This window comes from Drosophila sechellia, chromosome 2R (genome assembly GCF_004382195.2).
Source record: "Drosophila sechellia strain sech25 chromosome 2R, ASM438219v1, whole genome shotgun sequence".
NCBI classification, from domain to species: Eukaryota; Metazoa; Arthropoda; class Insecta; order Diptera; family Drosophilidae; genus Drosophila; species Drosophila sechellia.
In genome coordinates this window covers 7,471,816-7,497,920 of record NC_045950.1, presented here as the reverse complement: position 1 = coordinate 7,497,920, position 26,105 = coordinate 7,471,816, and the positions used below count along the sequence as shown (strand labels likewise).

Here is a 26,105-nt window from a genome sequence, read left to right as displayed (position 1 = left end):
TATGCAGCTTGTTGCAGTCTTCAATACGCAGGCTACAGTCCGCAGTCTACAGTCTACAGTCTTCGTCTTCATTCCCATCGCGTCTGGCCAATAATTATACTTTAGTTGGCGACGCCGCTGCAACTATTTGCTTTGGCTGCATTTACAGTTTTGGTCTTTTTTTTGCCGCTAAAGTTGCCGCCCGTCATTTAGAAAGTTTTAGTTTCGTAGATCTCCATCTAATGATACCCAGCGTCCCGCCTTCTTGCAGCCACTACTCCACATTATCGTCCAAATACAGTACTCAATGGTCCTTCGATCGTTTATTTATACTTTTATGACTGTGTCTATCTGCATTTTATGACGCTCACTGTTCGAATTTGTATTTCTGTGTCAATCGGATTCGGAGCTCGGAATCTCTGGATCAGTGGTGCTCCTGCTCCTCTGGGCTCTTCTTATCTCTCGGGCTGGAATAAATTTGTGGTCGATTTAGCGTTGCGTTACCTACACACAATTGACCGCGTATCTGTTCGCCATTTACCCATGCATGATCCATAAATCTTTAACTGTAAAAATAAGCCCGATCGGGGTCCAGGTCCAGGTCTTCGCTCCAGTCCGGATCCACATCCACATCCAAGTCATCGTCCTCGTCCATGTCCACGCCATGTCGTGGTCCAACTTATGCAAACTTTGGGCACACGTCGCTGGTTGGCCGCCGGCTGCGGTGAGTCGTCTGATCTGCTGCTGCTGGAAAACTGGGAAACCAGTTCACGTCTGGGATGCGTACACAGGGAGAAAAGATAGGAATGTCGAGGGGATACATGGTGGGAGTGTTGAAGTATTAAATAACCTAAGCTGTTATGTTAGTTTAGTGTTAGTACTCAAACGCCTAATGGTATACCCTTTCAACTTGTCTTATTGGCTAGCTGTTTAAACCAAAGTTGTGCAATATAAGTTAATAGAATTTCCTAATATTTTTTAAAGTGTTAGGTGAACCCCCCTCTGTCCACTAATTCCCTGCATTCCGCCTCATCTCGGCTTGTTATTGATACGCTGGTGGCGGAGTGGAGTGTTTGGTGCCTCCGGCCGAGCTAAACAAACTCGCAATTGTATTCATAAATAACGATTAAGAAATGTGTTCTTTTTTCCACGTCTGCGGTCGCGCACTTATTACCAATTGCTTCTGCAATAAACATGAAAATGCGCTCATTGAACTTGGTCCACTTCGAGTCCGGAGTCCATAACGGTTAATGGAGGATGCGAGTATCTGTCCAGCTATCCAGGGTAGGTAATTATTAGAGCTCTCTACTTGTAGACCAACTCTGCCATTTGAATTTGGTCAAATGGGAATGTAGGTGGGTTCAGTTGGCCCTAATGGTTTAACTGCTTCCAGAATAACTTAACTTAAGCATAAATACTCATAATTCTGCACAATCAACTATTTGTCAACTATTTTCTAAAAGTTGTATGACAAGTGTTTTCTATCCTTTACCAGATGTAATTAAACACACATCACGCACATTAATTATTTATAAATACGGAACGGTGTGCCTTATTCCTCTGCAACTTTTAATGGGTACTTAAAATCAGGGGTAAAACTATAATCTATATGGCTACCGTTTACGCTGCGTCACTTTTAATTGCTTCTAAAGTTTTATGACCATCGCAGAAATAATTGTCCACCCAAGTTAAGTAGAGTAATTAAAAAGTCTGCTTATCATCTGCCAAGCCATCCTCATGTCCAAAACTCTTTAACTAGCACTAAACATCAGGTGTCAATCGGAGGTAATTTCGCCAAACACACTGATAATTGTTATTACTTTCGTTGCCCAGATTGAATAATTAAACTCCCCAAGCAGGAGGCAAATCTTCATTACCAAGAATCCCCATTGCGTGTGGTTAGGTTATGGATGTGGTTCTGCCGTTTTGATGGCTTGGCAAAGTGGCGTATGACGGCGCCATGGGGTTGCGTGTGCATCCTGGCCAAGATCCAATAGCTCCATTACCCTTCGGGCCTTGGGCGGCCGAGTTCCGGAGCCTATCCATCCATCGCAACGGTTGATTGACAGACAACAAGCCAAATGCATTTCAATTAAACGCTAACCGCTACGAATATTTCCATTTCTGGGTGAGTTGAGTTACTGATACCGTGTGTGTTTGCTGGTTCCCGTGTCTGGTCAGGTGTGCTCTGATCTGCAGCTTTTTTCGTGACCAGAGCCAGGCAATCCAAAGCAATCCGAAACGAATCGAAACGAACCGAACCCAAACCCGTAGGAGAACAATTCCAGAACAGCGGTCAACTCATCAGTATGCTGTATAAATTAGAGCATCAAACGGCGCTTTGCCAACTCGGAACTGGTCTATACTGTTAGTGCTACAGCACCACTATCCACTATCCACTATCCAGTAACCCCATCCACAATTCAACTATTCAACTGTGGATGAGGTGGTGCATGTGGTTGCAAACGTTTCTGGCTGGCTTCGAATGGGATGGGATGAGTTTGGATGGGATGTGTTGGGATGGAATAGCATACGATGGCATGGCATGGCATCGAATGGAATGGAATGGGATGGAGTTCAATGACGAGGCGCGGAGTCATCGACGCAACTTGTGCACATATTGTTGCAAAATTGATATCAATTTGTTTTAATGGCCGGCCCATTATGGTACCATTATATGGTTAGTCCGTGGGTTATAATAAAACACACTTTATTACAAGCATTACGGGCGTCGCGCGCCAACAGGCCAACAACTGTGGGGCTATTGACTCGGATTGCATGGACTGCATGGACTGCCTGGACTCCCTGGACTCGCTGGACTCAGGGGTCTGGTCTAATCCCAGATTGATTCCAATGGCCTTGCTAAATGCCCGTGTCCAGCCATCAGACGGTGGCATTAGCATGTTAGCATCGAAGCGGATATCCAGTGGTCCATCAAAGACACCAGAACCAGTATGGAGCCACCTACCAGGCCACGTCTGGATTATGACGAAAAGTGTGCTGGCGAAATTTGAATATTGAACTGGATTTCCTCCGGCTCATACATATATCGGTGTCTCTGCGGGGCCTTTGGAGATCCTGATTAAGACATAACTCATTGTACACCGTTTAGTTATGCAGATGGGGTCCAGCCATGGAAGTGATATGCTACAGGAAGTTTATGAGCCAGGTTGATTGAACCCAACCCAGCGCAACTATTTGCTTCGTTGGGTGGAGTGAGGAGCACTTTGCGATGATCATGTTTTGCTATACGCTTCAAAAATTGTGAATAAACAGAATTCGCCATTTATGCAATATACAATATATTATACATTGTTCTTAATGATGCTGATGATCTAATGGAGCACCTGAGTCACGCGAAGCCGGGCGAAGTTGGGTTCATTGAACGATGTGGAGCGATGTGACCGAAGGGTCCATCAAACTATATCATCCGATGAGTAGCTGAAAATCGATCGGAGCAGTGCGATTTGCAGCACATGTTCCCAATGCAATCAAATCATTTAAGGAAATCTACTCGGTGGGCGTTTTTTTGCAAAACAATTGCTTATAAACATGGTAATTAGACCCTGGAGGCCTCCTTGTCCATATAAAAGGAACTGACCGCCCGCCTGGAGCTCACTTCATACTTTTGCGCCATGAACGACTCGGGTAATCAATCAAATCTCAGCCTTCTGCGGGTTTTCCTCGACGAGTTCCGATCGGTTATGCGGCAGGAAAGTCCCGGTCTCATCCCACGCCTGGCTTTAAACTATGTTCGCGCCTTCCTGAGGTGAGTCTGGCATCGTCCATCACTCGTTCCAATCTTTATAATCCACTTTTTGCCATACCCACAGTTTGCTCTGCCAGTATCCCAACAAGAAGTTGGCCAGCTTGCCCCTGTACCGATGGATCAACTTGTTCATCATGTGCAATGTGATAACCACTTTCTGGACCATGTTCGTGGCCCTGCCCGAGTCGAAGAACGTGATCGAAATGGGCGACGACTTGGTTTGGATTTCGGGGGTCAGATTTACTGATTCACCCACTTGCAAATGAACAAACTAATGGCTATTTCTGTGTGATAGATGGCACTGGTGTTCACCAAGATCTGTTACATGCATTTCCGCTGCAACGAGATCGATGAACTTATTTGGGATTTTGACTACTACAACCGGGAGCTAAGACCCCATAATATCGATGAGGAGGTGTTGGGTTGGCAGAGACTTTGCTACGTTATAGAATCTGGTCTATATATCAACTGCTTTTGCCTGGTCAACTTCTTCAGTGCCGCTATTTTCCTGCAACCTCTGTTGGGCGAGGGAAAGCTGCCCTTCCACTGCGTCTATCCGTTTCAATGGCATCGCTTGGATCTGCATCCCTACACGTTCTGGTTCCTCTACATCTGGCAGAGTCTGACCTCGCAGCACAACCTAATGAGCATCCTAATGGTGGACATGATGGGCATATCCATGTTTCTCCAGACGGCGCTCAATCTCAAGTTGCTATGCATCGAGATGAGGAAGCTGGGGGACATGGAGGTCAGTGATGAGAGGTTCCACGAGGAGTTTTGTCGTGTGGTTCGCTTCCACCAGCACATTATCAAGTGAGTTAAATGTGCCCGGTTACAAGTACTAGATTTGTTTTTTTTTTTTTTGGCAGATTGGTGGGGAAAGCCAATAGAGCTTTCAATGGCGCCTTCAATGCACAGATGATGGCCAGTTTCTCCCTGATTTCCATATCCACTTTCGAGACCATGGCTGCAGCTGCTGTCGATCCCAAAATGGCCGCCAAGTTCGTGCTACTCATGGTGGTGGCATTCATTCAACTGTCGCTTTGGTGCGTCTCTGGAACTTTGGTTTATACTCAGGTATGTCATTTAAAAACTTTAAGGTAAATGAATAAACGAATGAGAAACAATCACTAGATATTGAAACCTTATTGAAATTTAGTTATTTTAAGATTTTCCAAATTCTACTTTCATCAACAGTCTGTGGAGGTGGCTCAGGCTGCTTTTGACATCAACGATTGGCACACCAAATCGCCAGGCATCCAGAGGGATATATCCTTTGTGATACTACGAGCCCAGAAACCCCTGATGTATGTGGCCGAACCCTTTCTGCCCTTCACCCTGGGAACCTATATGCTTGTAAGGATACAAAAATATATATATTAAAAGATATCACGATATCAACCGTTCATTTTCAGGTTCTGAAGAATTGCTATCGTTTGCTGGCCCTGATGAAAGAATCGATGTAGTCTGTAGTGTTTATGGATTGTGAAAATAAAAGTTGAACTTTTTCTGGCCATTTGCATTTGCATGGCTCGTTTGGGTTGTCGCCGCGCCCATTGACACTCGGTTTCAACAATGGGGTCGGCCCACGCACACCCAGCGGCGACAGGTGCAACCCAGCTGCAAAGTGCTGAGGAGGAGCCCTAGCCCGAGCCCGAGCCCATGATGCAGTGCCTCTGGAGCCAGCCTCTAACTTATTCAGACGTGAAACGCATTGTCATGATCTGACCCAACGGCAGACAAAGAGGAGCGGTGATCGTTTAGTATTTGGTATTTAGTATTTGGAGTTGGAGCAGATGCTGCTCCATGCCCTTCACAAGTGGGAAAGTCGCCCGTGTCCATGAAACGTTGACCGGCCAAAATGTCATTATGTGCCATGTGCACATTCGGCCAGAACGAATAGCTCCACCACTCTCAGAACTTCAACAACACACCCAATTTAGCGGGTGCGTGTTCTTATGCACTGAGAAAAAAATATCTGTCTGTCAACAAATGTCATTCCTATTTCTGTTTAATTTTATTATTTATTCAATTTATTTTCCATCATATTAATTGCTGTCATTATTTGACAGCTCCCAGTACTTCTTCGTTTCAAGTACTCACCATTGAAGGATTCTGTGACATTATGTTTTAATGCTTTTTTTAACTTTTTCTCTTGGTGTACCGGCGACTCCCCAATTTGGAGGGTGAAGTGGGTGGTTCGTTGGCTGGCCGATGGGAGATGGTCTTTTGTCAACTTCGGTCTGCTCGCCGCACTGATTAACATTTGAATGGCAATCCACGTACGAGCATTTAGAACATTGTGTCCATGGCTCTTTGTTGCTGTCTCCACATCTAATTAATTCCCCCATTTCGACCATTGTTGCCATGGAGTCGGGGCCGCTGCCCCCGCAAGTGGTAATCGCATTGGCAATCGCGATGGTAATGGTAATCGTAATGGTCCAACCACCGATCCGACTGCAGACCAGCCGCCAAGTTGGGTTCTCGAATTCAGTTTGTCGCGCCATATTCTAACGATCGGTCGGGTTCGGTCCCCAATAAGCCATTTGTGCCCATAATCGTTTCAGTTAACAATACCATTAACCGGATATCCTTGCAGCAATAAACGGTATTCAAATTTATTAAGTGCCTAACAAGTGACCTTCAACTATGAGTTTGAACTTACAAGTGATTTTAATGCATCATTACTTAATGTGTCGTAAGGAATACACCTAATCCTGCATAGAATATAAACCTTCCAGGACATTTGGTACAGGGAAACGAGAGAAGATATGAAAGCTTTTGTGTAGGCTATTAATTAAAGTGAATCGAAGGATTATCAAAGGATAAACTTAAACTATCGTAGGACAAAACATTTATGACATATTTCGTATAAACCAACATTTCTTGAGCCATTTCCTTTTTTTGGAAAAAGACTAAGAACTTAAAGTGTAGAATTACTTCTATTCTTCATGATCCTTTGTAATTCGATTCGATCTGTTTCTCCACTTCCGCTAAGATCCAATTTCTCCTGAACACTTCGATTTCATGAACTCCCATCGATTCACCATATCCGTTTATATTTTATTCCCTTAGGATCATTAATCCTCCTTCTTTCTCCACCAAAGTTGTAACCTTTCATAGCCAATTTCACAATTCTGAAAAATACTTTCGGAGTTCAAAGCGACACTTTCCAAGTACAGCCACCGCTTGAGGTCAATAGCTAACGCTTTCCGAAACCCCAGTTGGCTTTAGTGGCGATGGGGTTGTGCGGAGAGCATAAAGAGTTGGGTGGACAAAAAGCCGGAAGCGACATCCGGAGTTGCGGATCGATATGAGTGGGGCGACACGTAGCTCGGCTAGATTTTCGTTTAATGATCCAAATTCGCGTTACGCATTGTGCACATTATGGCGGCAGAAAGGCAGAAATATATTTAACTATTCATGTGATTTTCCCATTCTCCACCCGCCACACACTTCTCGCCGCGGGGAAAATCTCCCTATTGAGGTCGCATACTTCATGTCATTTTGTTGGCCAATGAACTAATTAGATCATGTCGGATAAACCAGCGCGACTAACCACGAATTCTGTTTCCAGCTAAACGCTAAACACGCAATAGTTTCGATATCCAAAATCCAAAAGCCAGGTTGCGGTGAAAATGCCGCGATCAAGCTAGAAAATCCCTTTCCAAGTACTCCAAATCAAACCATTGTGGATCACACAGCATGAGACCTAGAAAGGGAATACACCTGCTGCTGGCGACCCTAGTGGTTAGTCTAAGCCTCAGTAAAATTAATGGTAAGTTTAAACTATGTACATTAACTTTAGTACGTTATGTGTCCCAATACCGTCTAGTTTTGTGCCTCATTTAACTTTAACTAACTTCATTCTTTTTCAAAAGTAGCTTTAAATTTCCTTGAAATATATCTTCGATATAATAAATCATCTGTGATAATATGATCTTGAGCTACTATAGCATAGTGATATAATTAATTCTCCTGTGCAGGTCAAACCACCTGTAAGAATGGCCTAGGCCGAGTGCTCTATGAAAGACTGCCCAACCAGCAGCTCCAGGGCTACGACGATGATGTGGTACGTGATACGGCGCCACCATTCCGTGTGCTGGAAAAGTGCCAGGATCTGTGCCTGCGCGACCGATCCGGCTCCAATAATCTGGTGCGCACGTGCACCAGCTTTGACTTCCAGCCAGGCAGTCGAATCACCTCCTTTGGTGGCAACTCCGAGTACGAGGAGTCCCTGTGTTATTTGACATCCGAGCAGGCGGGACCCGAAGGCATCGGCAGTCTGATGCTGGTGCCCAATAGTGTGCACTTTAACGAGATTTGCCTGACTTGTAAGTGCCTACGATGTTTTATAGGATCATATTTTTATGATATCCTTGAATCCGCAGCCAGTCGCCCGGAAAGGGAGTGTCCCAGTAGGAGATACGTCTTCGAGAGACATCCCCGCAAGAAACTGAAGCTGCCCATAAGTGATATTAAGGAGATAACGGCTGCCAATCGCTCGGACTGTGAGGACAAGTGCCTGAATGAGTTCTCCTTTGTCTGCCGATCGGCGAACTTTGATTCCACCATGCGCTCCTGCACGCTGAGCAGATTCACCCGACGCACCCATCCCGAACTGATGGAAGACGATCCCAACTCTGATTACCTGGAGAACACCTGCCTAAATGGTGAGTCTAGATTATAGTAGCCAAGTGCCTGGACTCACTCTCTGAACCATTGATTAGCCGAGAGGCGTTGCGATGGACTGGCCGTTTTTGTCAAGGAGGAGAACAAGCGCCTGGGTGGCCCCTTCGAGGTGGACATATTCAATAACATGACGCTGGAGGAGTGTCAGACCATGTGCCTGCGGGCCGAGAAGTAAGGCATATGAATAATATCTCTATTTCAGCGTCATTTAAGCTAATTGCACACACCGCATTCCCGCAGATACTTCTGTCGATCCGTAGAGTTTGACGACCAAAGCAAACAGTGCATCCTCTCGGAGGAGGACTCCATATCGCAGAAGGATGACATTAGCATCAGCTCCAGTCCCACACACCATTTCTACGATCTGGTGTGCCTCGATAATCGTAAGTGGCTACCGTAAAGACGATCTCGTGTGAGTCGAGAAAAGTCAACAGCGACAACAAGATTACAGTGGTGCATCCCATCACAACGGTTGCATCCACTTCCATTGCCCCAACCATCTGCACTTCCACTTCTACGTCTATGTTATGTTGTATTCCCGTTGCAGAACGAGCCAACGATTATCCAGATAACTCAGTCACCTCGCACCTCTTCTCCAGCGGCCGGCGGCCAGATACAGCATTCCAGCGGTACCGCAACTCCAGGCTGGGCGGCGAGTTTCACTCCGAGATCACGGGCCGTTCGCTGAGCGAGTGCCTGGACGAGTGTCTTCGCCAGACGAGCTTCCAGTGCAGGTGCGTTTTCAGCCTCAGAAGTTGCCGTTGCCATTCTTGTTTCAATACCCTTGCTAAAGATCATCTTATTTCAACAAGACCATGCCATTTCAAAAATAATACATAGCTCTTAAATATCTTTCTAAATTGCTTCACATATAATGGCAATACTTAGTAGCTTAGATAGTCTAGATATGTTTTAAGTGTATTACTATCTTCGATGCCAGGCATTACAGTCTTTCTGTTTCTCCTACTGCCTCACTAACCCAACCACTCCATCCTATCGCAAATTACAGGTCTGCGGTGTACAGCGATCGTTTTCGTACTTGTCGCCTGAGTCGGTACAATCAAAAGGACGGCATGCGCATTATATACGATGCTGATTATGATTACTACGAGAATCTGATGTGTAAGTGGTTAGAGGAGGTGCTAATAGCGGGCCAGTAATCCCTGACATAGCTGCTGGTTCTTCTCTTGCAGTGAATGTGGTGGGCGGAGGCGCCGATGGCGATGGTGGTGGGCACGGTGGCAGCAGCGATGGCAAGCGACCCGGGGATCAGTCGGGCAGCAACTGGAGACAGCCTAATAAGCACGATGATCGCTACGGGTCGGGTGGGTCAACAGGCGGTGGTGGCTCACATGGCGGAACGGGTTCTGGTGGCTCAAGATTGCCACCGGGCGAGGGCGTTGACTATGGCAGGCCATACGATCGTTATCCGGACATTGCTGGCAATGAATATGGTAGGCAGTGCACTTTATGATCTTTAAACACACTGCTAATATACTCCTAAACTAGATCGTAATCCTTATGGCGGAGATCGCGATAGAGACCGCTATCCCCCAGATCGTTATGGATCCCGATATCCCACTGGAGGAGATGGAATTGGCTACAACAGGCCCTATGATCGTTTCCCTGATGATTATGGTAAGTTTACTACTTGTAAAGGTTCTGTAACCCATAATCCCACGACCATAATACACAATCACATCGTTCTAATTATAATTCTACTGACAACTAATTCACTAACCCCACGTCAGATCGGTATCCAGCGGGTGCGGGTGTCAATGGCGATAGAGACCGCGAAAGGGATCGAGACCGCTACCCAGTAGTTGGTGACAGAGATCGCTATCCAGGCGCTGTAGACAGAGATCGGTATCCAGGTGTCAGGGATAGAGATCGCTATCCGGAGCCCTATCCGCCAGAGCGTTATGCGGACAGATACGGAGATCGACGGTATCCGGATAGGGAAAGAGATCGCGACCGTGATAGGTTGCCATACCGTCCACTGCCCTATCCCGGTATCAATGACAATAGCCTTCCCAGTGATTTGCCGCATACTCGACCCTATCCCACCGACGACGATGCTCCATTCCGGCCCTATGGATATGGAGGCGGTCGCTATGGAGAGAACAGATACGAAGGCCGATACCCTCCTCGATTCCCTCCCAGCCGAGAACGAGATCCCGTGGGTGGCTACACAGGCAGGGATGCTCCCGACAGCATATTCCCGGACAGACGCTACCGTCCCTCGTCGATGGATTCTCCAAGGTATCCCTATTTGCCAGACTCGCGGGGACCACCGGGCAGATATGATGATATAGTGCATAGTGCCAGGAGGCCCGAACCCGATTCGGCCAAACGATATCGGCCAGCGCCAATTGCTCCAACGGGCAGCGCCAGCAAGTACGCCTCCACCCCGAACCGGTTTCCAGTAGGTAACGATCGTTATCCCATTGACATCTACAAATATGGCAACCGGCCGGGACCCAATGATCTTGGCAGGCGACCGGGTAAGTACTTTGGGAAGGGACTAACCAACTACCAACTTGTAACCCGTAACTCAATTGGTGGCAAGTGCAGATGAAATGTGACCTATGCTAACCAGTATACCTAACTAGGTCTGGAGCGTCCGCCACCTCCCTTCTACGATTACGACTACGAGGAGCGGTATGGCGATAGATATGGACCATACGATCGGGAGTACGATGGACCGCCGGGTAGAAGGCCACCAAGTGGTGGTCCCTATGGACGCTACGACAGTCCCTTTAACCGGCCCTATGGTGGTAATGGCCTAGACGATCGTCCCCTGCCCCTGCCTGGCCTGGGTCTCTCCCATCCACCCACTCCGTACGGAGGAGGTGGTGGAAGTCATGTGGGTGTTGGTGTGGGTGTCAACTCGGGTCCCCCGCGACCTCCGATCACCCGCTGCGAGGAGAGCGACAATTTCAAGCAAATAGCCGCCAGGCACAAGATGCGTCGCCACTTTGTGCGACGAGCTCTTATCGTCCCCAGCCTCATCCAGTGTGAGAGGGAGTGCATCGAGTCGCGGGACTTTGTGTGCCGCAGCTTCAACTACAGGTGGGTGGGGTGGACTGGGATTGAAGATGCAAGATAATCGGTACACGAGCCGCTACAAATTCACATTGTAAATTTCAATTTGCAGAGACTCGACTGCCTCCGGCTACGAGGACAGAGATAGGGATCGCGACCGGGACTCACCGAACTGCGAGCTGAGCGACAGAGACTCGCGAGAGCTGGACATCCACGATCCGGGCACCTTCGACGCCTCCAACTATGACTTCTACGAGCGCAGCATTGGACGCAGCGATGGCGAGTGCATGGACGGTTGGTGGATACCTTATTGAAATGTAGATCTGTTATATTAAAATAAAATGTATTGTTCGAATGATCATATCTAGTCACGCAAACGTGTAACGAGGAGGGCATGGAATTCACGATCCGCACGCCGGAGGGCTTCTTGGGACGTATATACACCTATGGATTCTACGATCGCTGCTTCTTCCGTGGAAATGGCGGCACGGTGAACGTATTGAGACTCAGTGGACCACAGGGATACCCAGACTGTGGAACTCAGCGGGTGAGTTACTAAGAGCCTTTTAGTGATTCATTCAATATTTCTAAGACCCATCATTAAATTTGTATCTGGCAGTATGGTGACACCTTAACCAACATAGTGGTGGTTCAGTTCTCGGACAATGTGCAGACAAGCAGGGATAAGCGATACAACCTCACCTGCATCTTCCGTGGTCCGGGAGAGGCAGTGGTCAGCTCTGGTTACATAGGAGCAGGGTAATGCTGAAACTCGATCCAACGATCAAAGTTTCTGATGCACATTTCTATTCCAGGTCCGGTAGTCCAATCCCCATTGAATATCTACCAGCGGAGAATACTCTTAGCTCTAAGGTGCGCTTGAGTATTCTGTACCAGGGCAGACCCACTACCACCATAGCTGTGGGTGATCCACTGACCTTCCGGTTGGAGGCACAGGATGGCTATAACCACGTTACTGACATATTTGCCACCAATGTGGTGGCCAGGGATCCTTATTCCGGACGCAGTATCCAGCTGATAGATCGCTTTGGATGCCCCGTGGATCCATTTGTTTTCCCCGAACTGGACAAGCTGCGCGATGGCGACACCTTGGAAGCCCGCTTTAATGCCTTCAAGATACCCGAGTCCAATTTCTTGGTCTTCGAGGCCACCGTTCGCTCCTGTCGCGAAGGATGTCAGCCGGCCTATTGTCCTGGGCCTGCGGGTCGTCAGGAACCTTCCTTTGGTCGCCGGCGTCGATCTCTAAACACTACCGAGATACCCGAACCGGAAGCACTGGCTCTAGAGGGTAGCAGCCAACTGGAGGCATCCACACTGGATGAAGTCACCGTCGTGAACAGCACCACCGTGAGTGCCACTTTGGGTCAGGCTGCCCTGAATGAGACTCAACCGGGGGAGAAGACCAAGGAGACTGAGGAACCCGAGCAAGTGCGGGAAATGATTGAGGTAAGTGTTTGATTGGTGGGAGGGGATATTCTGCATAAGCTAACGAAATCGATTAAGGTCTTTGAAACCCGCGAGGAAATTGAGAAGGAGTCGTATCCCCGCAAGCTAGTGGCCCCGGTGGAAACGGTGTGCATGACTCCGGCTGAGTATCATGGCCTAATCACAGCCATTATCCTGCTAATGATCCTGCTATTCAGCATCACGCTGGTGGCTGGCCTGGGATACAGGTAGGATGTCTTCAACGTGCTAGAGATCAGTGCTAATTGGCGCCTTTTACAGACGCTACTGGAAATCCATCTCGAAGAACCGACTCGTGGACCGACACTCACCGATCCATTCGCTCGGACACTCCCATTCCTCCATACGCACCCATGAGCGCTTCACAGAGATCGGACATATGCCCAACCTGAATGGTGGAGGAGGAGGTGGAGGTGGAGCAGGAACTGGGGGCGGAGCCAATCAGAGCGCATCGAATCGGGCCTCAAACGCTTTTCGCACCAACATGTCCATGTTCGGCGGCTCATTACACAAGACATTTGCCACGGGGTGAGGAACGGCGAGTCGCCAATCGTCCAACCGGTCCACTTATGGGGTGTTTGTTTTATGTCTTTACAGCAACTTGGCGCGCATGTGCCAGCTGCCAGTGATAAATCCGATGCGTAGCACCAACCAGAGCAGCCACCAGTTCGAGGATCCCAGCGAGCCCATCTACACGGATCCCTCGCTCTTCGAGCGTTCCAGGCAAGTGGCGGGCCATGGTGTAACAGATCCGCAGAATGAGTACACGACCACCGTTCGCAATTGTAAATATGTTCGCCTTTATTCCGATTTGTCTAAACGTCACGTTAGCACCACCACTACAAGGGTCTGCAGATGCAGAGGCCCACCTTGTTGCAAAGTCCGTCCCGTCCACCGGCTATCTGGCAGTTGGTAGTGCACCAGTCGCCTTGCAACTGGCACAGGCCTTGGAACGTGGGCATCTCACCTGTAACTAAACCAGAAGTTAACTCCCAAGTTAGGCACAATCTCCAACTCAAATCAGACTCACTTGCATGGGCACCGACTAAACAGACTAACAAAATAAGCAGACAGACGCGTAGGTAGTCCATGCTGGTGAGTTGTCAGATTTCGACTAAAAAGCTGGCAAGCTGGCTGCGAAGGCGATAAACCAAGCCATATCAGTCAAATGAATCTGAACTCATCACTCCGTCGGCTCTCTTACGAAATATTTGGAATAATAATATTAAGCTAGCTGATTAACGCATGGACGTGTTTTGTTTCGTTCACAGATCGCTGCGAAGTCTGACCATGGTGGCCGAGTCCGAGGACAATCAGGAGGTCTGAGATTGCAACTCCAAGTCTCCTGTGATTAGTTGTAAATAAGCTAAAGGTTTTTAACTTCAGTTAATCAAAGGCAATCCGACAAGTAAACACATACGCTAGCCAAATGCGTGGGACCCTCGAATATTCGGTGGTCCATCAAGTAGCCTAAGAATTGCACCACTGACCAGTATCCAAATATTATGATCTTTGCTATTTACCATCATTTATCTAAGCCTAACAAACCAGAAAACACAATCAAGTAATTATTCTCTCTACCAGCTAAGATATGAAACGCAATAAAGCCTAAACTTATTCATATCACCACCGACTTTCGTTCTGCCCAGAGGAATGCAAAGCTGGTCATTAATCAACGTACAGGATTGCAGTTGCAGTGGCACATTGAATGGCCGCTTGGCCAGTCGAGGGTTAACGAGCTAGGCCAATTGCCAGTTGCAGTGGCAGTTTCCGTTGCAGACAGTAGCCAGCGGGGCTTAGTAGTTGCACTTGCATCCCGCTCTGTGGTCAATCCGGAGGGATGGTCAAAGGCCACTCGTAAATCAAGCAGCAGGACGGCTACTGAACATAACTGAAATTGGACCTCAGTGGGTCACGATGCTTTACATATCATTAGGAAATACTTTCTTTATGATGGCTACACACTGCAGCTAATTACTTTCCCATATGTCGTTGTAAACCGGGGAGAACTTCCCACAAAGCATCGTAGCATCCATGCATGACCCCATTTGAACTCAGATACATAACAAAAATGCCCAACTACACATAAATAGCAAGTTTTCACTTTGGAAAGACACTTTTCCATTGAGTACATTTTAATAAGAATTTAAATAAATTAAAACCGATCATTAAGTTCCTAAACATATATAAAAATAAATTAATGCAGATATGGAATCCCAATTGCTGGTCTTGACTAGCACATTTGAAAAGTGTTCGGTAGAACGTAGAGCTTTGCAAATGACTTCTTGGTGGGAAATTTGACCAAAGCGATGCAAATATTATTATCTGACAACCGTCTAACGAATAACATAAGTTAAGGATAATAGATTACATTATTTACAAATACCTAGTATACCCTTTAATCGTCGAAGAATAGTATTTCTAGGATCCGTTTCTGTGCACTTTTCTTCCGTTCCTTGTTCATCTTCAGCAGCTCCGTGGTGACTAATTCTCCCAGCAAATGCTCCGACAACCGTTGCACACCCGGATGATTGGGCGGTGCCTGGAATTTCCCGAAGTTTGCGGGATGCGAACTGCTGGCCTGATGTGGGAACTGCTGGTATAACTGGAAAAGGAAGTCCGTGTTTGACGGAAACATGTTCTGGTGCTGTTGCTGCTGCTGATTGTTGTGGCTATTATTGCCGCTGGGATTGTTGCTCCCGCTATTGCTGCTACTATTATTTCCATTACCATTGCCCCGCTGCATGGGCATCGAATTGCTGTAGTGATTCTCCTGCTGCATCATAACCTGCGGCTCTATTAGATCATGGCTGTTCTCATCGGATTCGTCGTCCGAGTCATTGCCAAAGTGACTACCATTGCTGGTCATCTGGTTGTGAGCATTGCCATTTAGCTGAACACGGGGCTTCTTCATATGGAAATGGCTGGATGACGAAGAGTCTAGTCCATCGCCCTTGGGGTTATAGACGTGTGACTGTTGCATCTGCAGGGTGGAACTGTTACCGATGGAAGCGCCTGTGGCGCTGGAAGAGGAATGTACCACCGGAAGCTGCTGATCAGATGCCGGCGACTGTTGCTGCCCTTGTTGCTGTTGCTGCTGCTGTTGTTGTTGTTGCGCCTGCTGCTGAGGATGATGGGTTCCTGCCCCAATTCCTTGCAGCGGCGACGACAGCGGTGATTTCATCGAGGATGATGTTGAGGTCAGACTGCCAGCGCTGTTCTGGGCCCCGTTCATGCCCACGGAGCCATCCTTGTATTGATCCTGATAACCTTGCGAGGAATCAGCCATCACAGCTGCAACGGCTGCCGCCTGTTGCTGCATTTGTGACTGTGATATGTGCTGGAGCTGCTGTGAGGCCACGGCAGCAGCGAAATCTCTGAACACCTGGTCCGCCTCTATCTTCACCTGTCCATTGACGTTTTCCAGCGCAGATGCAGCGACGTTACTCAGAGCAGTCATTGCGTGTTGCTGATCCGGCTGGTGGTAAAGGTGACTTTGCCCTGAGCTGCCAAACTGAGACACATTCTTCATGGAGCCATTGGACTTATCAACCTGGTATTCATTGTAGCCGGAGCTGTTGGCGGACTGCGGAGATGTTAGGAAGTTCGGCACATGGCGGTAGGACTTGCGCGGCTGGATGTGCTGGTCCAAGAACTTCATTTTCTCTAGGTATGGACGCGACAGGTGTTCATAGACAGGTGGATCGCCCTGCTTCCGTTGCGAGACGTAGCGTTCGCGTAGGTACTTCCACCGCTTCTTGCACGTGTCCACTGGAAAGGAGGACAACATTTATATAGAGGGTCTGCCGGAGGAGCGCCTCTTCCTCACCATCCGTGCGCAGCTTCATCGCAATCAGCTGCCAGGCCTCGTCCTTCGTCTCGTACTTGCCACCATTGGCGCCGCCGTTGAGGTAGTACTTCTGCCGGTTGTAGATCACTCCGTGCTGTGCTACCTCGTCAATTAGCTGCTCATCCATCATTTTAGTTTAATTCTCGTTTTCAGCTGCCAATTTGCCTTTGGTGTATGTCAGGCCATTTCCAACACTGTTCATGAAGACATTGAAACAGTGTGACCGAAACTGTTGCAGCAGAGTCTGAAGATATTGATGATATTGATATTGTTTAAATTCGGCAAATACATTTAATTATTAACACCTAACCACGCAAATGAAATTAATGATTTCAGCAAAAGTAAATAATTTTCGGTACCTACATTTAATAAATAAAAATTTTTAAAAATTTAACTTATGTTACCTTCACAAAATTAACAAAAAATAAAAGTCTGCTATAAAATAGTTGCTATAACGTTTTATGGTTATTTCAAATATTAAAGTGGTTTCTTTCGCGAATCGAGATTCGGTCACACTGGCAATTTTGTACCCGAAGTCGAATTGCCGTTTTGCGAAGCGGATAGTTACCTGCCGATAACCATAAATAAAAATGTTCAAACTGGCCCGTATGCTCCTGCCGCAGCAGCGGATCCTGGCCAGCCCGCTGCGCCTGCAGCGCCTGATCTCCACCAGCGACGAGGTCAACGCAGAGCCCATCCTCAAGTCCATGGACACCATTGGCGGCCTCCCCACCGAACTGGTCAACGAACAGAAGCTGAAGAAGACTAGCAGGTAATCAATCTACCGGTTTTCGCACATGACCTTTGCCTTGCCTGTTTGTTTTGTTTACGTTTCGACCGGTATGGGCATGGGCATGGTATGCATGTATCGGATGCCTGATTTGGGCGTGATTTTGGATGCGGAGTTTCGGGGTCTTATTTTCTCGATTGCAAGTGGGGGAGAAAGTTTGTATCGTAGCCACTTATGCAGTCACGTAGACCAGAGATGCGTGCATGTGTGTATGTATGTGTGCGTGCCGGGTGGTGGTGTCAGTTCTAGACTCTATTGTTCTCAACTTTTGTTTTGTCCACAGAACCTTATCGACACTCCAAAATCACTCGGTTCCCATTGCCGCTCGCGTCACGGTGTCAAAAGATGAGAGTCGCGACTTTATGGCCGTGTTCCCAGGTGAGATTTGTTTATTTATGCCAATTATCATGCAAATACTAATGCTAATTCTATTTGCAGATCTTGTGCGTGACATCATCACCGTGACGAAGGCATACAATTGCAGCGATGCAGCAAAATGGTTCGCACAAGTCCTCCAGTACAATGTACCCAGGGGCAAGAAGAACCGCGGCATCCTCACCGTGCTCACGTATAAGAATCTAGTGCCCGCCCAGGATCTCACGCCCGAGAACATAAAACTGGCCCAGTATCTGGGCTGGTGCGTGGAAATGGTAGGAGTTTAACGCACTAAGTAGTTTTCCTACTACAAAGTTATCCGTCATCTTCCAGCTCCAAAGTTTTTTCATCATCTCAGACGATGTGATGGACAACAGCACCACCAGACGCGGTCAACCCTGCTGGCACAAGGTGGAGAATGTGGGCCTGACTGCCATTAACGATGCTCTTATGATCGAAAACGCCATGTATGCCATTCTCAAGAAGCACTTCAGCCACTTGGACTGCTATGTCGCCCTAATGGAGCTCTTCCACGAAATCACATACATCACTACCTGCGGACAATCGTTGGACCAACTGAACTCGAACCGCTGTGTCTCGGAATTCACCATGGAAAACTACAAAGCAATTGTCGAAAATAAGACAGCCTATTACTCCTTCTACCTTCCATTCGCACTTGCTTTGCACATGGCTGGGTAAGTAATGGCCATACATATATAAGATTCCGCTTATTAACCCTCTATTGTTTAGCTATAAGGACGCAGAGGCCTTCCGTCAGTCTAAGACCATTCTCCTAGAAATGGGCAACTTTTTCCAGGTTCAAGACGATTTTCTCGACTGCTTCGGTAATCCGGAAGTGACTGGTAAAATTGGAACCGACATTCAGGACAACAAGTGCTCGTGGCTTGCAGTGGTGGCGATGCAGCGTGCCAATGTCGAGCAAAAGCAAATCATGGTCGATTGCTATGGCAAAGAAGGTAACACTGGCTTAACCGACCATCACAATTAGACATTGACTATTGATTATTAACCTTTAGAACCAGCTAAAGTAGAGCGAGTGAAAGAACTATACAAGGAACTTGGACTGCCATCCACGTATGCCATTTTCGAGGAGGAATCCTACAACATGATTAAAACGCACATACAACAAACCTCGCGCGGGGTGCCTCACCAGACCTTCCTGCAAATACTCAACAAAATCTACCAACGTGACTCCTAAATTACTCGAGCGCAACGACTTATGGATACGTTTTTAATTAAATTGTAGTTTTAGCATTTACATGGATGAACTGTTAGCAAGGGCTCAGCAATTACAACCGATATGAACTTTTTACTATACCTACAATGTTCTTTGCTTAATCGTCTGTAAAATCAAAGGGCGCAAAAGCCTTTCGGAAATCTTCCACATACGCCACTTCTTCGTCCTTATCGAGAAGGCAATCCTTCCAATTGACTTTCTCATCGCAGTTAAGAAGATTCTCCGAACAGAACACGTCCCTGAAAAGATGAGTTTAGTCAAGAGATGGTAGCATAAATCGAGAAGTTAACGCACCTTGCAAAATGAATGGGAAAGTGTTTCATTTGCCGCGTTATAAGTGTGCTATCGTCGGGTAACTCGGCCAGGAAATAAGGTCCCATTTCAGGCAGCATTTTCTCAGAATCCAATGCCGGAAGTGTCTCGAATTCCAGATTAAATTCCTCCGCCTTATCCTGCAATGTGTTGGGATATATATCATATTTCATTAAAGGTTGAATGTCCTGAGCATACCTCAAAACTATGTTTTATCTTCCAGGCATAGCCTTCTTCAAAGGCAAGCGCGTTGATTTGTAGGTGAACCGATTTGTAGTGCCGTTCAGTAAAACACACCACTTGACCTAACGTTTTGAAGAACTTTCGCAAGGCTGCCTTGAACTTGTTGAGCTCCTCCCAATCATCTGGACTGAGTTGGGCAGCGCAGGGCACATGTTTGGTGGACAATATCATGACATGGTGTTTGTTAATAGGCCCTTTGGCCAGTGCCAGATAAAAATGTTCGCCCACAGTGACAATCAGATGCTTCTCCACGTCAGGTGAGGATAAACAGAACCAGCATTTATCTACAATTATAGGAATAGTATTAACGATGCGCCTTTAAAAGTTAATCACTAGACAAACCTTGCTCAATCTGCGGAATTCTAGGACGTTTATCTCTCTTGTTATTATCACCGCCTTGTCGCTTGCGTCTGCCACCATCCATGTCATAGAAGTATTGTCGGCTTTCGGACTGAAAAGGTAAATACTTTAGTAACTTGGGGTACTTATAGTTATGCAGTTACCCACCGAATCATTCTTGTTAATAGCTCCGCCCAAGTCCAAGCCAATGAAGGGACATGGAATTTCATTTGTTGTCTTCTGCACCAGGTCCAATAAGCGTGATTTGTCTACTGGCTTCAGGCTGAGTGCATAGATGTACTTGGCTTTTTCGGCATTTCCCACTTCCGCGAGGGAAATGAAGCGAGTGCACAACTCAAATTGGGTAATCTCATCTTTGGGCATCCGAAAGGGAGCGCTTTCGTAGTGGGTTCCATTAATGGCACAAAAGTGGTAGCGCGGCTTTATCTCACGACAAAGAAATGATACCAACTTCGATGCTGTGACCTGAGAAGTGGAATTGGTTAATTACATAGTAACAAAGGCTTTAGATATATACCTACATTTTCCTTCTCCTGCATGCCGAATGGCCATTGCGATGTGAGGAGCACATCCACCCCGCGGTACTCTGTGGAACAGTTCTTGGACACCAAACATGAGTTCCTCACAGCGATGACATCGGCTTTGGTGAACTCGTGCTCCGAGCCAGCGGAATCTGCGCCCTGTGCCTCCAAGCCACTTAGATAGGCAATTTTAACACCACTGCTCAGCGTGTAGACCCCACGTCGACCAAGATACGTAAGATTGGTGCAGATTTCACCGTCCGACAGATTTTCAAAGTATTTTCCATGCTCCTGTTGGTTTGGACCCAGGATATAGGTGGGAACGGTGACTAAGTACAGGCAGAGGGTTAAGAGAATGATACATGCTTGAATTCCACTTTACTTACTATGCTTAAAGCCATTTTTGTAGGCAATCAGTTCCTCGTTTTGCTTGTCCTCGCCGAAAAAGTCCCCGACGCAGCAAAGGATTTCGAAGGGTCCCGCTTTTTTGTTGACCTGCTCCACGCGCTGAAATAGCTGCTTGAAGCGACCGCGCACATCGCCCACAACTAGGCTAGGAGAAATAAACAATATTAAACCCTTAATTCATATTATTTATAACATGTATTTTACTCACATTTTGGTGCCCGCGTCCATGGTTATCGATAACTGAGCAATCGATTGCAGCTTCCTCATTTTGGTACTGCCAACTTGGTGCATTGATTGGGCGCCAGAATTTGTAAAGGAAATCTAATTAGCCCATAGATTATTTTACATATATTAAATTACTCAAGCCAAATCATGTTCCTTTTACCGAATTTGAACATAATTCCCGCAATTATGGAACATTTCAAATACCATGACACACTTTGCAGCGGCATTCCCAGCCACAGTTTTATTCGGCAATTGATGTTTAATTGAGCGAAGAACGTTCTATGCTTATATAACGAACTATAACCTTACTGCAATGTCAATGGCCCAAAACATGACATTATTTATGACATTGGCCCCAAACAGCACCAGATTGCAACAATGAACTTTTGCTGGGCTTTTTTGGTCATGCGTGGCTGGCACTATTAAGTGGCCATTACTCTTTTCGTTCCATTAGATGTGGAGCTGCGTGAGGGATATAAAATGGGCCTTGCGATTTCATATTCATATCAGTCATTTTGCTCACTCAATCGCAGCTATGTCGCCCAGTCAGCTTCTTGTGATCTTCGCTTTGCTGGCCCTAACTACTCGTCTAGTATTTGGCCAAACCACGATTGATTGCCAAAGACCACCGCAACTAGTGGTGGGTTTTAAGTTTGGTTTTCTGGAATTTGAAGGTGATTCCTAAGATATTTCAACACTTTTCTAGGATCCCGCACTCTGCTGCAAGGATGGGGGTCGCGACCAGGTGGCTGAGCAGTGCGCCCAGCGGATTTTAGGAGCAGCAAATGGACAGAAGGCAGGAGGTCCTCCATCGTTGGACACGGCAGCAGTGAGTAATCTTAGCCTATGAAATTATTAAGCTGCATTGCATAATAAATTTTTTACTTAGTGCCTAGCTGAGTGCATCCTCACATCCTCCAAGTATCTTGATGAACCACAGAAACTTAACTTGGCCAACATACGCAGTGATCTCTCCGCCAAGTTCTCCAACGATACCCTCTACGTGGAAACCATGACCATGGCGTACTCCAAGTGTGAGCCACAATCGCAGCGCAGACTGGCCATGATCATGCAGCAGCAACAACAGGCACAGCAGCAAAAGCCCCAGCAGCAACAACCAAGATGCAGCCCCTTCTCAGCCATCGTACTTGGGTGCACCTACATGGAGTACTTCAAGAACTGCCCCGATCATCGGTGGACTCCAAATGCCCAGTGTGCTCTGGCCAAAGCCTACGTGACGCAGTGCGGTTTGGGTGCCTAAAATCACGACCTGATGGAGATGGTGCTTGTACAATGTACATACGTTTATAAAAAGTAGTCATTAAATAAGAATCAAATTAACTTTTTATATTCATATAATTTTGGATCACTGGAACTAATTAACGAGGTAGTAATTAAGTAACGATCGCACCTGAAATTTACAAACGATCTGAATTAAAACTTGTGGCGAAATATGTACAGTTTTTTAGATTATCTCACTTTGTTTAAGTTCGAAATAAAATATGAAGAAAATGCTATTTTATATTGTTGTTCTTTCTGTTAATTCTAGAAGTACGCCAATATACATTTATATACAATATACAATTATACATGTTGACCGACGAGATTTAAATTTTTGCGGCGAGCTGTATGTAGCGATAACTTGTAATCGACTGTTAGTGTGACCGGACCACTGTTAGCCTATTCTGTGCACAAATATCAACATATCGATGAATCGTAGGGAGTACAACATTTTCGTCTGACAATCGCAGCTTCCTCTTCTCCGAATCGTTTTTTTTCGTAATTGTTGAGATAAAGTCGCCATCGGAACGCCCGAACTATAGTGCAGACGCACAAGTGCTCCTCCAGAGACCATAAAGACAATCTTGCAGTTATCCAACATGGTTGATCTCACCGACGCCGGCTCGCCGTTTCAGCAATCCATTCCCGACTTCGCCTTCTACGTGCCGGCAATTGTTGTTTTTACCCTGGCAGGTGAGTTGCGGATGATCCCCTCCCCACCCCACACCACATTTATAACTACCACCTTTAGACCCCTCCTTTCCCCAGTGTTATGCATGCAATATCGTTATAGTCGTAGCGAAACCGCGACTAAATGGGTCGAAAGACTTTCACCAAGCGAGCAACTTAGTCGAGTGCTTGCTGGCCGTTTTAAATGCACAGCTGTTGGATGTTTGGTTTTTCGTTCTTATCTGTTTTGATTTGAGATACCCTCGATTCGGATTGCCTTTGCCAACTTTATCCTACGTGTTCCATTTGGACAGTCCGTCTCATTCCGGTTTTCTTGCGTACGTAGTCAAAAGTTTTTGGTTCTCGAGAGCGATAATGGCCCTCTGATAAGGAATCGACCTGCCACCATTCAATAGACTCTGTCGTACAGTCAAACCTCCGCCGCAAAACGAACCTATCTCTAACATGGCTCGCATATTTTTCTTCAAGTAAACATATTGTTTCCAAAAGTAACTTAATTGAAAACACGATTTCTATATGAGCGTTGTAAATATTTTATGGGGAGAAAGATTAGAGGTGTTATATTAGCTGAAACATTGAATTCCAATTCTAGTGCTTGGTCATGATATTGCAGAAATTAACAAAAGTTCTAAAAAACATTTCTCGATGTGCGTCTTGAGCAATTAAAACTGTAGGCGTTTATATGGTGGCGATCTTGTAACATTGTAGCCATCTATCTCTCGCGAATGGGACGGGTCTCTTTACTGGGGTTTTGTCTTTATGTACTCGTGTGTCCGGCACTGATTAGTGGCTCTCCCTTATCGCACATGCACACGTATGCTCTCCGCAATGCCAACTTCTTTGCGATCACCTTTGGAAATATGCTGACGATGGCAGGAGGCACACCGAAAAGCGCAGCGAAAAGTCAACTAGTGGGCATATCTGGGAATAATGAAATACAAGCAACTGATTACACACGAGTGGCGGCTTATATTCATATTGATTTTAATATCAATTTTAGAGAGACTCATTCAGTCCTCCCAAACAGCCAAAGCCGGAGCACGTAAGCACCGGCGATCTAGCGCCAAAATTAGTTAATATTGGAAAGTGTGTGATCTGGGGGATTAAATATCGTAGTTTATGTGATTTGTACAATCGTTATTATCTCTGCATGCCGCGTGTCAAACTTGTGTTATAGATAATCAAAATCCATTTTCGAATCCGATTCGTTTGTTTTGCCACGTTGTTTGTTTCTGTGATTTTGTTTGCCCCCCCAGTAGCATGCTGAAATGCTGAAAGTAGAACCATAAACCGAATACCATGATTTCCTATATACTATCCATTCAGACGCGAACCGCTAAGGCCAAAGAGCCCACAGAACACAGCCCGTAAATTAGAGCCGCAAACAGAGATTAGATCATGGCTGAGGATCCGGTGAACCAGCAGGCATTCGCTGAGGACGTGGCAGCTGCCGCTGCGGCTGGAGGAGCCGGCGGTTTTGCCGGTCCCGAGCCCGGACACCCCGACTATAAGATGCCCAGTGCCGAGGAAATCTGGAAGCTGGTCGAGGGCATGGAGGGAATTTCGGACGACGAGCGAGCCGAGCTCCGCGAGAGCATCTTTAACCCGAAGCCGCCGTCGCCGGAGGACTTTATGCGCCAGTACGGGCATCCGGGCCACAGTTCCCGGGAGTACCTGGTGTTCTTCGTGATGCTGGCCCTCATACTCATTGTCTTTGGTAAGCGTCCTCCGGAACGAGCCACTAACGAACCCTTATCGGGCGCGATATCCGCACCCACCTGGGTTTCTGCTTAAAGGGCGATAAGGTTTTAGGAGGCGGCTATGTCGAAGCACTCACTCGCTCACGAGCCTCAGCTAGAATGTTTGCTTCGTTTATAGGCGTTCGATTTTCGATAAGATAACCAGTAGGTGAGCGTAGGATCCACCTCAGACATAGGTAGAGTGGAACCAAAAGAGCAGTATTTGCCAGAGACCCATGCCGGCCTGTAGTTGACACCACCTAGGCCCTTTTTTCGAATAACCCAAAACATGAGTTGGTCGGCTTCCAGTGACGAGCTCGGCGTTATCGAGCAGCTGAAAAAGTCCGTGGAATCGATTGTGGCCAAAACGGGGCCAAGCAGCAAGTTCTCCAAGGATCTGATCAAGCGGATCGGCGAGATGCAGAGCAAGCTGGAGTCCCTGGCCGAAACGGATCGGCATGTGTTTCTCGCCGAGATGAAGGACAAGTTCCAGCAGACAATTGGCAGAATCGAGGAGCGGATAGTGCAGCACGCCAATTTCGCACAGACCTACTCCAGTTCCATAGTGTCGGCGGGGATCTTTCTTCTGGTCTCCATATTCGGTCTCAGTTCCCTTGTTCGCATAATGTAAGCAAGTCACCTTATTAACCGTCTGCCTTCTTTCCGCATTACAGCCCTCTTTGGCTACAAGTTGTACAAATCCCTGACGGAGAAGGAGCTCAAGAAGCAGGAGAAACTCAAGAGCAAGCAACAGAAGAAGGCCAAGAAGTCCAACTGAAGAAGATGGAGGCGAGGATATCATTGACGTAGTGTACTTTCCGGCTCCGAGACCTTCCATCTTGTTAATCAATACAATCGCCTTGTAAATGACTAAATCATAAACCAGTAAACGTAATAAAATAAACCGTACCCCATAACTCTTTTAAATGCCACGGTAATTGTGTTGTTACGACGAGTCTAATTAATTGCCATTAAAGTACGGCATCAGGAAATGCAAATCGGTGTCGTGACCTAACTTGTTGCTGCCATCTAGGCAATCCGCGCGGGCAATCCGTCCAATCTTGGCCTCCGTTGTCATGGGAA

General features: G+C 46.8%; 8 protein-coding genes and 1 long non-coding RNA gene across 17 annotated transcripts; 5 read left to right on the top strand and 4 right to left on the bottom strand.

The window, feature by feature from the left end:
- Window positions 1-266: 266 nt before the first annotated feature.
- On the bottom strand, window positions 267-11,727 carry LOC116800441. 3 transcript variants are annotated; one of them, XR_004361390.1, is made up of 3 exons: window positions 11,654-11,727; window positions 521-753; window positions 267-446 (listed from the first exon to the last, which is right to left on the bottom strand). It is a non-coding gene; the product is annotated as an uncharacterized LOC116800441 (long non-coding RNA). The 3 variants fall into 3 exon arrangements; XR_004361391.1 differs by lacking the exon at window positions 11,654-11,727 and adding an exon at window positions 1,857-3,442 and having other exon boundaries at window positions 521-734; XR_004361389.1 differs by lacking the exon at window positions 11,654-11,727 and adding an exon at window positions 1,857-3,439 and having other exon boundaries at window positions 268-446.
- Window positions 3,594-5,262, top strand: LOC6608643 (odorant receptor 47b). Of its 2 annotated transcripts, none has more exons than XM_032715395.1 (6): window positions 3,594-3,748; window positions 3,813-3,891; window positions 4,044-4,561; window positions 4,618-4,825; window positions 4,946-5,104; window positions 5,164-5,262. In XM_032715395.1, exons 1-6 carry the CDS (start codon window positions 3,615-3,617, stop codon window positions 5,212-5,214), a joined length of 1,149 nt encoding a protein of 382 aa, XP_032571286.1. In that variant the 5' UTR covers window positions 3,594-3,614; the 3' UTR covers window positions 5,215-5,262. The 2 variants fall into 2 exon arrangements, with proteins under 2 accessions (XP_032571286.1, XP_002033377.1); XM_002033341.2 differs by having other exon boundaries at window positions 3,813-3,981.
- LOC6608642 lies at window positions 6,056-14,596 on the top strand. 2 transcript variants are annotated; one of them, XM_032715391.1, is made up of 20 exons: window positions 6,056-6,356; window positions 7,326-7,526; window positions 7,735-8,082; window positions 8,140-8,421; window positions 8,479-8,611; window positions 8,681-8,823; window positions 8,988-9,174; window positions 9,450-9,562; window positions 9,634-9,894; window positions 9,950-10,078; window positions 10,192-10,944; window positions 11,053-11,512; window positions 11,598-11,779; window positions 11,854-12,032; window positions 12,105-12,244; window positions 12,301-12,952; window positions 13,010-13,179; window positions 13,232-13,498; window positions 13,568-13,755; window positions 14,242-14,596. In XM_032715391.1, the coding sequence occupies exons 2-20, from the start codon at window positions 7,454-7,456 to the stop codon at window positions 14,256-14,258; spliced, it is 4,677 nt and encodes a 1,558-aa protein (XP_032571282.1). In that variant the 5' UTR covers window positions 6,056-6,356; window positions 7,326-7,453; the 3' UTR covers window positions 14,259-14,596. The 2 variants fall into 2 exon arrangements, with proteins under 2 accessions (XP_032571282.1, XP_032571283.1); XM_032715392.1 differs by having other exon boundaries at window positions 6,083-6,356; window positions 13,568-13,693.
- LOC116800440 lies at window positions 13,747-14,103 on the bottom strand. Its single transcript, XM_032715400.1, has 2 exons — window positions 14,001-14,103; window positions 13,747-13,943 (listed from the first exon to the last, which is right to left on the bottom strand). The coding sequence occupies exons 1-2, from the start codon at window positions 14,059-14,061 to the stop codon at window positions 13,810-13,812; spliced, it is 195 nt and encodes a 64-aa protein (XP_032571291.1). The 5' UTR covers window positions 14,062-14,103; the 3' UTR covers window positions 13,747-13,809.
- A 471-nt stretch (window positions 14,597-15,067) lies between the features above and the next one.
- On the bottom strand, window positions 15,068-17,025 carry LOC6608641 (transcription factor mef2A). The gene is made up of 2 exons (XM_002033339.2): window positions 16,800-17,025; window positions 15,068-16,741 (listed from the first exon to the last, which is right to left on the bottom strand). The coding sequence occupies exons 1-2, from the start codon at window positions 16,948-16,950 to the stop codon at window positions 15,369-15,371; spliced, it is 1,524 nt and encodes a 507-aa protein (XP_002033375.1). The 5' UTR covers window positions 16,951-17,025; the 3' UTR covers window positions 15,068-15,368.
- Window positions 17,026-17,410: 385 nt separating this feature from the next.
- On the top strand, window positions 17,411-19,323 carry LOC6608640 (farnesyl pyrophosphate synthase). Its single transcript, XM_002033338.2, has 6 exons — window positions 17,411-17,592; window positions 17,894-17,988; window positions 18,049-18,260; window positions 18,319-18,680; window positions 18,736-18,962; window positions 19,023-19,323. The coding sequence occupies exons 1-6, from the start codon at window positions 17,411-17,413 to the stop codon at window positions 19,202-19,204; spliced, it is 1,260 nt and encodes a 419-aa protein (XP_002033374.1). The 3' UTR covers window positions 19,205-19,323.
- LOC6608639 (CWF19-like protein 1 homolog) lies at window positions 19,224-21,378 on the bottom strand. Its single transcript, XM_002033337.2, has 8 exons — window positions 21,296-21,378; window positions 21,066-21,232; window positions 20,680-21,008; window positions 20,306-20,623; window positions 20,141-20,249; window positions 19,754-20,082; window positions 19,538-19,695; window positions 19,224-19,482 (listed from the first exon to the last, which is right to left on the bottom strand). The coding sequence occupies exons 1-8, from the start codon at window positions 21,376-21,378 to the stop codon at window positions 19,341-19,343; spliced, it is 1,635 nt and encodes a 544-aa protein (XP_002033373.2). The 3' UTR covers window positions 19,224-19,340.
- Window positions 21,379-21,832: 454 nt separating this feature from the next.
- Window positions 21,833-22,766, top strand: LOC6608638. The gene is made up of 3 exons (XM_002033336.2): window positions 21,833-21,952; window positions 22,019-22,141; window positions 22,202-22,766. Exons 1-3 carry the CDS (start codon window positions 21,848-21,850, stop codon window positions 22,571-22,573), a joined length of 600 nt encoding a protein of 199 aa, XP_002033372.1. The 5' UTR covers window positions 21,833-21,847; the 3' UTR covers window positions 22,574-22,766.
- Window positions 22,767-23,040: 274 nt separating this feature from the next.
- LOC6608635 lies at window positions 23,041-25,949 on the top strand. Of its 5 annotated transcripts, none has more exons than XM_032715397.1 (3): window positions 23,199-23,286; window positions 24,610-25,000; window positions 25,697-25,949. In XM_032715397.1, exons 2-3 carry the CDS (start codon window positions 24,682-24,684, stop codon window positions 25,798-25,800), a joined length of 423 nt encoding a protein of 140 aa, XP_032571288.1. In that variant the 5' UTR covers window positions 23,199-23,286; window positions 24,610-24,681; the 3' UTR covers window positions 25,801-25,949. The 5 variants fall into 5 exon arrangements, with proteins under 5 accessions (XP_032571290.1, XP_032571288.1, XP_032571289.1 ...); XM_032715398.1 differs by lacking the exon at window positions 23,199-23,286 and adding an exon at window positions 23,479-23,600; XM_032715396.1 differs by lacking the exon at window positions 23,199-23,286 and adding an exon at window positions 24,221-24,325.
- The last annotated feature ends 156 nt before the right edge of the window (window positions 25,950-26,105 follow it).